This window comes from Peromyscus maniculatus, chromosome 4, assembly GCF_049852395.1.
Source record: "Peromyscus maniculatus bairdii isolate BWxNUB_F1_BW_parent chromosome 4, HU_Pman_BW_mat_3.1, whole genome shotgun sequence".
NCBI lineage: Eukaryota > Metazoa > Chordata > Mammalia > Rodentia > Cricetidae > Peromyscus > Peromyscus maniculatus.
The window spans coordinates 141,631,189-141,642,309 of record NC_134855.1 but is presented as its reverse complement, the minus strand read 5'-3'; the positions used below and the strand labels follow the sequence as shown (position 1 = coordinate 141,642,309).

Genomic DNA, 11,121 nt, shown 5'->3' with positions numbered 1-11,121 from the left:
TGCTCTTCCCGAGGACCCGAGTTCAATTCCCAGCACCCACATGGCAGCTCACAACTGTCTGTAACTCCTATACTAGGGGATATGACACCCTTAACAGACAGACACACATGCAGGCAAAACACCAGTGCACATAAAATACAAAGAAATAAATTATTTAAAAAAAAAATGCCGGGTGGTGGTGGCGCCTTTAATCCCAGCACTTGGAAAGCAGAGCCAGGCAGATCTGTGTGAGTTTGAGGCCAGCCTGATGATCTACAGAGTGAGATCCAGGACAGGAACCAAAGCTATACAGAGAAACCCTGTCTCTAAAAACACAAACAAAAAACACCCAACCATCACATTTTGTCTATCCAGTACGGCCCCTCGGGCATTTAAGCAGAGACCTAAGGTCGGTGAGACAGGGGCCTGTGGGTGTGCGGAGGGCCTTCCAGGCACAATGAACGGCAGGGCCAGGGCCCGCAGCACTGTCACGGTTGGTGGCTCCAGGGATGGAGAGGAGACAGCATAGCTCTGGCAGAAGCAGCAGAAGTGGGGTGCACAGTGGGGTGGCGCTTGGGGTCACATTCTAAGAGGGGTTAGAAGCACTGGACACTGAACCTCAGGGCGTGGCTCGGAGACTACTGTGGCCACCCAGTGTGGAGAACAGACCTTAGAGGTGAGGCCGGAAGCGATGACAGCGGTCCTCAGGCTCCCAGGGGAGATGGGCAGGGACGAGGGAGGTGCTCGCTTCAGCCACATCCAGTAGATTTGGCATGTGAGCCGTTAACCAAGCATCCAATACTTGCCCTGTAACGCCTGCGGGCAGGGATGTTCATGGCTGTGCTTTAGAATTGAAAAGGCTGATCTGACAAAGTTGCTCTGTCCCCTAAGGATAGAAGCGCTGCCAGCCCAGCACCAATGCACCACCCAGTACCCAGAACCTGGCCTCCCACCCCGTTCTTCAACATGAAGGTCCTTGAAGGTGTCCCTGGAGGTGGGCTGGGAGTAGACAGGGTAACCGGAGTACCTCCCAGAGTCAAGGGCGAGACATGGTGATGCACACCTGTGAGCTCAGCACTCAGGAGGCAGGAGCAGGAGTTCAAGAGCAGCCTGGGTTACATAGTGAGTCCAGCCTGGGCTACATAGTGAGTTCAAGGCCATCAGCTGGTACAGAATGATACTGTCTCAAAAAAAAAAGGGAAAAAAAAGAAGGAAGGGAATGGAAGGGAAGGAGAGAAAGAAAATAAGGAAAGATGGTTGTAGTGGTAACTTCCAATGGGATATGTTTAAGAGCTGAGGACAGGTGGATCTCCAGAAACTACGGAAGGTCTTAAAACCCAACAATGCCTTATGTAAACAGGACAGGATGAAACTGAGAGGATCCCCAGTGGCCAAGGCTGGGGGATTTAGTGATAAAGAATAAACTATTGAATTCCACGGGTCCATGCTGATGGAGATAACAGCCGTGAATAAGTAGGCAAGGAGGTGGACACATCTCCCAGGCAGAAAACCCCAAATACTGTGTGCACACCTTGCGGCCTCTCCAGGAGCCTGTCCGCTATGGCCAGGGTTGTGAGGGACACATGCTCCCAGCGCCAGGCGGCCTCGGACGTGCCTCAGCATGCATGGGTGTCACGCCATCTTTGTAGCATTCTTCCCTGTGCATGTTGGTCTCTGTTGGAATCCCACCCAAGTGCTAACCTGCCTGACCCTGCTTAGCTTCCCAAACCAGACCAAATCGGGCATGCGCAGGATGGTACAGGCAAAGACAAAAATCTCCCCTGGGTCATTGGCTGTGACGATTTCCAAATAAAGACATGTTCACGGACATTGGAGGTTAAGACTCCACCACTGCTTTTTTCGGTGAAGAGGACAGTTCAACCCATAGCAGGCCCCAGTGCGCTCCGCTTCATTCTCTCCCACGTGAGGTGGGCCGATGAGAGTGTCTCTCTTCATCTGTGGAAAGGTCTGAGCGGTGTGCCTGCCACAGTGAAGCTCGGAGGACATGGCAGGTCTTGTCTCCTCCCAGGAAGAGATTTTCAATCATTCATTCAAAAGCAATACATATGCCTATAATCCCTGCCACCCCCCCGCCACCGTGTGTGTGTGTGTGTGTGTGTGTGTGTGTGTGTGTGTGTGTGTGTGTGTGTGTGTGTGTTTAATGTCTTTTTCTGTTCTGAGGAACAAGACTAGAGCCTCCTAATGCAAACACTCTGCCTCTGGCCACTCCTCAGCCTGTTTTGCTGTGGTGGTGATGATGGCACTGTGGACTGAACTCAGCACCTCCCACATGCTACACAAGGACATCTGGACTGGGCCACACCCACAGCTCTCATGTTTATTATTATCTTTATCATTAATTTGTTGACAGCCTTTTTGTAAGGCTAATCCCTCCACCAGGCCAACCTCAGCTTCTTCCCTGTGGAGCTGCTGTTTCCTCCCAGATGTATAAACTTCTGGATTGTTCTTTCCCCACTTAAGTATCCGTCCTTTTAAAATATCAAGTATTTTAGTAGGTTGCTGCTGTCACCACACACACGATTCCACAGTGAATGTCTCCTTCTGAGCCACTTTTCCACAACTTTAGATGCCTTAGAATCCTTTTGTGAGCACACTCGAGGACCTGCCCCGGTCTTCTGGGCTATGGGATGGGAGTTCCCCAAATGGGCATGCTACCGTTCACTCCACGGTGCTATTCCGGTACATGGAAGAGGTGGGGTACCCCGTTTCTCACTGCACCAATGAGCTGCCATTGTATGGCCGTTCTCTGCCCAGGCTCCCTAACCCACATCATCTCACCCATGGAACTCTCTGCCTGTCTTTGCCAGTAGGTCTCACCGAAACCCCTTCCACAGGGCGGTTCATCCCTCTTTGACCTGAGATAGACCAGAATTTTCCTGCAGGCGCTGTGAATGTGCCTCCCCTCCAGCTTTGGGTACTGTCCCACACACCCAGGGGTGGGGTGCACAGCAGAATTAGTCCTTCCTCCACAAATGCTCAGCCAGATCCCCTGTCCTCTGCCCTGTCCGGTGGCCCTGGCGCCACTGGCTTGGAGGGTAACTTGATCCAGGTCAGCTGGTAGAGTATGAGGTAGCGTCTAGCGAGTGTCACGGCATTTTATGAAGTCCGAAATGTGATCGCTACTGTTGTCGCACTTTCGCGCCCCCGACAATCCCCTCACAAATGAGAAAAGCAGGGCCTCCCCACATGCCTTTCCCCTGACGTCAGGGAAACCCTGGGAACCTGCCAGGGGAGGAGGGAGGGGAGCACTGCCTGACCCCTGCAGGGCTCTCGGGCCTGAGAGAGGGACAGCCTGTGCCGGGTTTGCGGTGCACTGTGAGACCCCATGCCTGGGTCTGTAAAGTCAGCCTTGCATCTTAAATGCAAATCATCCGATGTCTGGGGATGCTGCCCAGTTGGCAGAGCGCCTGCCGGGCGTGCACAAAGCCCTGGCTCCATCCCTGGCACCAGACAGACAAACTGTGGTGGCACATGCCTGTCCTGTGTCCCCAGCCCTCAGCGGGTGGAGACAGGAGCATCAAAGGTTCTGGGTCATCCTTGGCTGCAGAGTGAGTCAGACACCAAGTTAGGCTACAGAAGACTCTATCTCAGTAGGAAAAAGGGATTCATTAACATGTCAGTGTGGCTGGTCCTGGGACCCTTCCTCATTCAGGATGGCTATGAAGGGAAGATCTCAAACCCAAATAAACACAGGAGCCAAATAAACACAGGACGGCCAAGTGAGGCTAAGGCAAATGGGACCACGGGAGAAACTGCAGATGGACCTCCAGGCCCGAGGGCACAGCCAAAGTTCAGTTCCAAATGACACGGTCGTGGAACTCAGAAACGTTTAAACGTTGGCAGTCATTTCAAAAAATACTTCGGGAGGGTCTGGACCTATGGCTCAGTTGTTAGGAGCACTGGCTGCTCTTGGCACAGGACTCAGATTCGATTTCCAGCATCCATGTGGAAGTTACCACAGCTGTCAGTAACTCCAGTTCCGGGGGATCTGACACCCTCACAGAGACATACAGGCAGACAAAACACAAATGCACTAAAAAATAAAATAAATGAGAGAAATAAAGTACCAATTCTAAAAGAAGAGGAGGAGGAGGAAAGGAAAAAAGCTTCCGGGTGGTGGTGGCACATGCCTCTAATCCCAGCACTCGGGAGGCAGAGCCAGGTGGATCTCTGTGAGTTCGAGGCCAGCCTGGTCTACAGACCCAGGACAGGCACCAAAACTACACAGAGAAACCCTGTCTCGAAAAAAAAAAAAAAGAAAGAAAGAAAAAAAAAGTCATCCCAACATCAACCTTTGACCACTACAACATCCACCTGCATGGTGAGAGCACAAGTACATGTACACACACACACACACACACACACACACACACACACACACACACACACGCACACACGCACACACGCGCACACACGCACACACGCACACACGCACGCACACGCACACGCTTTGCAGCATAGACCAGCTCACAAGCCCTTCCCTGGAAGAGTTCACTAAGCCAGACCAGGAGTCGGATGTTGACATACTCCTTTCCCCTAGAGCAGTGCTGTTCATAGAACTTTCTGGGTTGATAGAAATCTCTCCATCTTGCTTTATGGTATATATGGCTGTTAATACAGAATTAAGGACAGAAGGGAAACTGAGGCACATGGCTTGTGGAGCAGAGGGTGACCTGCAGAAAGGCTAAAATCTGAATGTAACAGATCTCATTGTGTGGTGAAAGTTAATTAGCACCCACCTGATAACCAGGTGACTGTTTCCTAGAGACTTGGGGACCCTCAGAATCCCTCCAGTGCCACATTAGTCACCCCTTTTCATTTGCAAAGCTCACTCAGCTGAGCTGGTCACTTACCTGGTATCTCTCCTTGTAACCACATCTTATTCATATGGGAACCGAAGAGAAAGGAGTCAGTACCTAAGCTAGGCTCTAACCTTTCATGACAAAACCCAGACCAGCCCCCACGAATGCCAGCTCTAGCTCACCCTCCCTCAGCTTAGGAAACACACTCTTAAAACCAACAACAGCCAGTCAGTGGTGGTACATACCTTTAATCCCATCAATCGGGAGGCAGAGGCAGGAGGATCTCTGTGAGTTTGAGGCCAGCCTGGTCTACAGAGTGAGTTCCAGGAGCCAGAACCACACAGAGAAACCCTGTCTCGAAAAACCAATAAATAGATAAATAAAGCCACTAGGCTGGGATGTAGCCCAGTTGGTAGTGTTTGATTAGGAGGCATGAAGCCCTGATGCTCTACCATCTATAATCAGGTGTGGTGATGCAGACCTATAACCTGGCACTCAGGAACTATAAGCATATAGAATATCAGAAACTCAAAGTCATCCTCCTCTATGTAGCAAGTTCAAGGTCAGCCTGGGCTACTAGATCCTGTCTCAAAAAACAAACCAAAATACCAGCTCCACTTCAGACTAACCGGCACATCTTTGTTCTTATCACATTTCCACAAGGACTGTGACCAAATCCACGTGGATGATGTCTCATCTGATGACAATGGCCAGGATTTAAGGTAAGAATTTGGGGAGTCTAGACAGGCATGGTTGCTCATGCCTTTAATTCTAGCACTTGGGAGGCAGAGGCAGGAGGATCTCTGTGAGTTTGAGGTCAGCCTAGTCTACATAATGATTTCCAGGACAGCCAGGGCTATGTCAAGAGATCTTATCTAAAAGACAAAGGAATAATTTGAGGAGTCAAAACTCCTCCTTAAGTGCTGGGGCATAGCTCAGTGGTACAGTTTGCCTACTCATGGAAGGCTAAGGCAGAAGGCTAGCAAGAACAAAGCCTGCCTGGGTGCAGAGTGAGTTCAAAGTCAGCCTAAGCAACCTATCAAGACCCTGTCACGGTAAGTTAAAAAGAATAGAGGCTAGGGCTATAACTTTGTGGTAGGATGCTTGCTTGACACTGGCTTGACCCCATATGTGTTTACAGTAGCCATTGTCTGCGGCAGAGACTACCCCCAACTCCTGCTCAGGCTGAGGAGTTCCCTTCCTGCTTAGGGACCTCCACACAGGTCAAACGGGACACTTGGCTTTACCACAGAAAGGAATTTCAGGACAAGCCAACATGAATTTTTTTTTTAACTCATTTTAGTGTGTGTGGGTATGCTCATCTGAGCATGCGTGTGTAGAGTCGGATGTTACATGTCTTCCTCCTCACTCTCCACTTTATTTTATTTTTGATATGAGATCTCTCAGTAAACCTTGAGCTTACTATTTTGGCTAAATTGTCTGGCCAACACCCCCAGAATCCTCCTGTCTCTGCCTCTTAAGCACCGCACCCCCCCCCACGCATGCTCGCCCCAGCACTGAGGTCACAGGCCTTCATGCACTGCATTTTTCATGGGTGCTGAGGATCTGAACTCAGGTCCTCATGCTTACACAACTGGCACTTTCCCACTGAGCCACCTCCCCAGCCCCAGAGTTAAACAGAGTTTGATTGACAGAGAGATGTTTAGGGAAAGAATAAGACTCAAAGAAGAGGCCATTTTATTGGTAAATTAGGTCGGTAGGTAAGTAGGTAGATAGATGATATATAGATAGATAAATAATTGATAGCTGATAGACAGGTAGATGAATAGATGATAAATAGATAATGAATGGATGATAGATAGATGAATAGATGATAAATGATAGAGGATAAATGACTGACAAGTGATAGGTAGCTAGATACAGAGAGAGATAATTGAAAGCCAATTGATTTTATAGTACTAGAAAGACATGATTGACAGATTAATTGAGGACTGATAGATTGATAGATAGATAGATAGTTATAAGTAATAAATACATGGATAGATAGCTAGTAGTTAGATGACAGATGGCTATAGATAATAGATTAGTTGATTGCTAGATGTTAGATAGATGACATGACAAAGATAATGATTGAATGATAATAGATTGATGATTGATAGATTATTGATAGATAAGTGTTATGTAGATAGATGGGTAGATAATAGATAATAGATGAAGATAGATAGATGACCAAGATACAGATGACTGACAGATAAAAGATAATAGATAATTGGTACATGACTTTAGACTGATTGAGAAAAATGGGTGTTGACATCTGTAAGATCCTATGGCTGACTGAGTTCATTCAGGAGTGTAATTTACAAGATTTAAAGATTAAGAAAAGTTCACAATTGAAGCAAAATTTAAAAATTAAGTAAGGACACATGAACCACTTTACTTATTCCTCTCATCTTCAAGAATTTTTTCATAAATAAATACATTTGAGGCATATGGTTTAGATTGAGGGATGAGAGGGGAGCGCCAATGTGGTCACACTCAAGGTTACAAACGCTCTGGCCCTCAGTAAGCACAGTCCACTGGTGCTTGGACTCCCACGGGGCCAAGACGGAGACTTTCTCAGGCTTGGCCACTGCGTGCAGGGTGGTGATAGTTCCCCCAAAGAGTCGAGGGGTGCAGTCTGACGCCCAAAGACAGAAGCAAGGGCTCTGCTCGGCCCCAGCAAGCACGCAGCCTCCTTCGAAATCGAATGAGAAATTGCCCCTGAGTGTGTCCAGGGACCCGGGATACCCCAAGGCTGCTGTGGGCCCAGGACCTGGGTCTCCCCACACTGATGCCACCCCCTCTTGTCTCTGCAGCACATACAACTTCTCCGCGGACGGTTTCCACAGCACGGCACCAGGGGCCAGCCTGTGCCTGGGCACGGGGGTGCATGGCGGCGTGGACTGGATGAGGAAGCTCGCCTTCCGCTACCGCCGGGTGAAGGAGATGTACAACACCTACCGCAATAACGTGGGTGGTGAGTGACCAGCAAGCCAGGAGCAATGGGGGCGCACAGGGAAGACTGCGCTGGTACTCCTGGACCCTGCTGTGGGCCAGGCGATGCTTTGGAAGGTTCTGGACATGCACATGCAGGTACATAAGTGCATGTGCATGTGGAGGCTGAGGTCTGACGTCTTCCTCAGTCGCTCTCCACCTTACCTCTTGAGGCAGGGTCTCTCAGTGAGCCTGGGCTAGCTCTTAGGCTGGGCTAGCTGGTCAGCAAGCCCCAGAAGCCCTCTTGTCTCAACCTCTCCAACCACTGGGGTTACAGGCTGGTGCTTTTTCCGTGGTGCTGGGGATCTGGACTCGGTCCACAGGTTTGCATGGTGAACGAACGTGCTAGCCACTGAGCCATCTCCCTAGTCCCCATTGACTTTTGAGGCATAGCCTCTCTATGCAGCCGGACTAGGCTTGAACTCACAATAGTCCTTCTGCCCGGGCCTCCCAAATGCTGTGGTTACAATATCTGCCAATCACTCTCAGCTGCCTCGATGTCAACCAGTGACAGATCTTGTCCCAGAACCCCTGGTCCCCATGGAGTCTTCTTAATACTACCAAAGCCGCTCAGATGGCGGACTACATCTGTTCCTAGAAAAATACAGATTCCTGGCCCCGCTGCCACCCCCTTCCAAGGCTGCTGTTCAAGGTAGGCCATGGTCCCTCCAAGTCGGGTGGTGTGTGCAGTCCGAGGACCCAAGTGCTGTTTCTGGAGCAGTCACAGAATTAGAGCCATTTACAAATGCATGGCCCTGGGCTGGCTCAGGGCACAGGGCAGCACTGGGTCCCCATTAAGTCCCCCGCCCCAACATGACCCAGCATGTGTCACCTGTCACCCAGGATGACCCTATGGTATCCCACAAGTCCCTCCTGACCCTGTCTTGTTAGAGCAGACATCAAACACATGATCATGGACTTTTAAATCCTAGTGGGAAGCCCTGGGAAGAGGTCCAGGGATTGAGAGAGAGAGCACTGGTGGACTTGACCCGAGATGCTGGGTAGAGGACTTGGTTAGGTAAAAGATGAGGAAGATGAGAAGAGAACAGGAATCGGGCTCTGTAATGGAGTGTGCAAAGGTCCTGAGGCAGGCACACACCTAGCACTTCAGTGCATTCCCTGAGGCTGGAATAGAAAAACTCTCGAGCCCTGGCAGGGAGGTGAGGCTGACAGTTGCAACCGGATCATCCGGAGACTCTGGACTTTATCTTAAGAAGGCTGAAAGCCAGCTGAGAAAGACAGTTCAGAAACATCCAGGAGGGCTCCGGAGTCAGCTGCCAGTCCTGGCTCCACTGTCTCTTCCCTGTGCTAAGCAAGTGCATCAACCCCTTGCAGGGCCTCGTGTCTTCGTCTAAAGGACAGAGCACAGTTAGTGCCCACCTCTGAGGCTTCTGTGAGCACGAAGGGAAGGAGGGTGCATTAAGCACATGTTCTGTGCATAGTAAGATCCCGGCAAAGTTAGTCATGCCTGTCTTCTGCTCTGTCTTTGTGTCCATCTTAATGGTTCCAACCTGATAAGTTTTAAAATCCCCGGTTGCTGGGTTCCCGCTGCCACCGCCGATGATGTAAAAATCCAAATCAAACCAAATTAATAAATCCAGGTTTAATGAGCAAAGCAGTTCCGGGTGACCCTTGGGAAGGGTGGGCAAGAGTCACAGAGGAAGGGTCACATGGGAAGTATGGCTCCCAGGCCTTAAGTACCCTGTAGGTGTGGTCTTGAGCAGCCCAGGGAAGGGCTGGCTTTTGGTGGGTGTCCTGGGGCCGGGGTCTGGAACAGCAGCTTTAGAGCAGGAGCTGCTGTTTGGGGGGCTTTGAGGGGCCGGGTTTGGGGAGAGAGATGGAGGAGGGGAGTTGAGGTGGAGCTTCCACTAGAACATTCCAGACTCTTTGGGTGTATGGGTGCCAGGGGCTGAGGTGGAACTTCTACCAGAACACAGCCTTCAGCTCCGCACATTCAGTGCCTGTCACAATACTGAGCACATAGAGGACAACCTTGAAATATTGGATGGGCCAGGCGGTGGTGGCGCACGCCTTTAATCCCAGCACTCGGGAGGCAGAGGCAGGCTGATCTCTGTGAGTTCGAGGCCAGCCTGGTCTACAGAGCGAGATCCAGGAAAGGTGCAAAGCTACACAGAGAAACCCTGTCTCAAAAAAAAAAAAAAAAAAAATTAAAAAAAGAAAAGAAAAGAAAAGAAATATTGGATGGATAGGTAGGTGGGTAGCTGGATGGGTGGTTAGATGAGTAGATGGGCAGGTTAGATGGATGGGTGGGTTAGATGGGTGGGTGAGTAGATGGTTGGATGGATGGGTGGCTGGGTAGATGGTTGGATGGATAAGTCAGACAGTGCATGTTCTGAAGATGAAGAGTGGCTAAACTGAGTTGACCTTGAGTGATTGAGCTCCCCTGGTTCCCCTCCGCTCTTTCTAACACGAGGACATCCTCTTGACTCCCTTTCCTGCAGGCTTGATCGGCGCTCCCAAAAGAGAGACATGGCTGCAGCTGCGTGCAGAGCTGGAGGCCCTGACTGACCTCTGGCTCACCCACTCCCTGAAGGCCCTCAACCTCATCAACTCTCGGCAAGTGGCCACCCCTCCTCACCCCCGCACAGTGGGGACGTCTCCATTCCCTCACTTGGCAGGACACTGGAGGGGAACTTCCCAGCTCTCAGCCGCGGTTTCCCAGTGTGGGCTAGAGCTTACCGCTTCAAGGCCCAGCGGACGCCTGCTCTGAGTTGCTGGGACCACTTGCCCCAAGAGCCTTCCAGGTTCAGAGCTTTCAAAAGATTGGGATGGACCTGTGCTGTCCTGTGGCACCCGGTCCTCACCTGTCCAAGCAGTCCCACGCTTGTTCTGTGTCACATGACCTGGGGCCTTGAGCTAAGGAGCTTACAGCTCTTGCAATAAATCCTCGCTTCTAAGGAAGGAAGGAAACTGGGGCACACCTTTAATCCCAGCACTCAGGAGGCAGAAGCAGACAGATCTCCGTGAGATCGAGGCCAGCCTGGTCTACAGAGCCAGTTCTAAACTAGCCAGAGCTACACAGTGAGATCCTGTCTCAAAAAACATAAATGAATGAATAAGGAAGGAGTCGCCCCACTGCACACCAAGGTCAGGCAGCTTCAGGACAGAAGCAGCTACAGTGTCCCTGGGTGTCACCCCACCTGAAGGCAGCCCAGCCAGATCCTACAGACCCCCTAGGTATCACAGACACCACCCCCACCCCCCACTCCCACCTCCAGATCCTGGCCTAACTGAGCTGTGACACCAGAAGCGGCCTGGTGATGCCTTTGGGTCTGACACAAAGTTGCTTTTGTCCCCAGGCCCA

At 50.7% G+C, this 11,121-nt stretch overlaps 1 protein-coding gene across 3 annotated transcripts in view; it reads left to right on the top strand.

The window, feature by feature from the left end:
- The window catches only part of Eya2 (EYA transcriptional coactivator and phosphatase 2), a 169,328-nt gene that overhangs the window by 152,791 nt on the left and 5,416 nt on the right, over positions 1-11,121 (top strand). For all 3 annotated transcript variants that reach the window (XM_006991129.4, XM_076571146.1, XM_042276810.2), the window contains exons 11-14: positions 5,466-5,524; positions 7,619-7,779; positions 10,259-10,373; positions 11,117-11,121. The exon at positions 11,117-11,121 is cut by the window's right edge and continues 117 nt beyond it. In XM_006991129.4, the coding sequence (XP_006991191.1) occupies positions 5,466-5,524; positions 7,619-7,779; positions 10,259-10,373; positions 11,117-11,121 (340 nt within the window). The remainder of the gene's footprint in view (positions 1-5,465; positions 5,525-7,618; positions 7,780-10,258; positions 10,374-11,116) is intronic.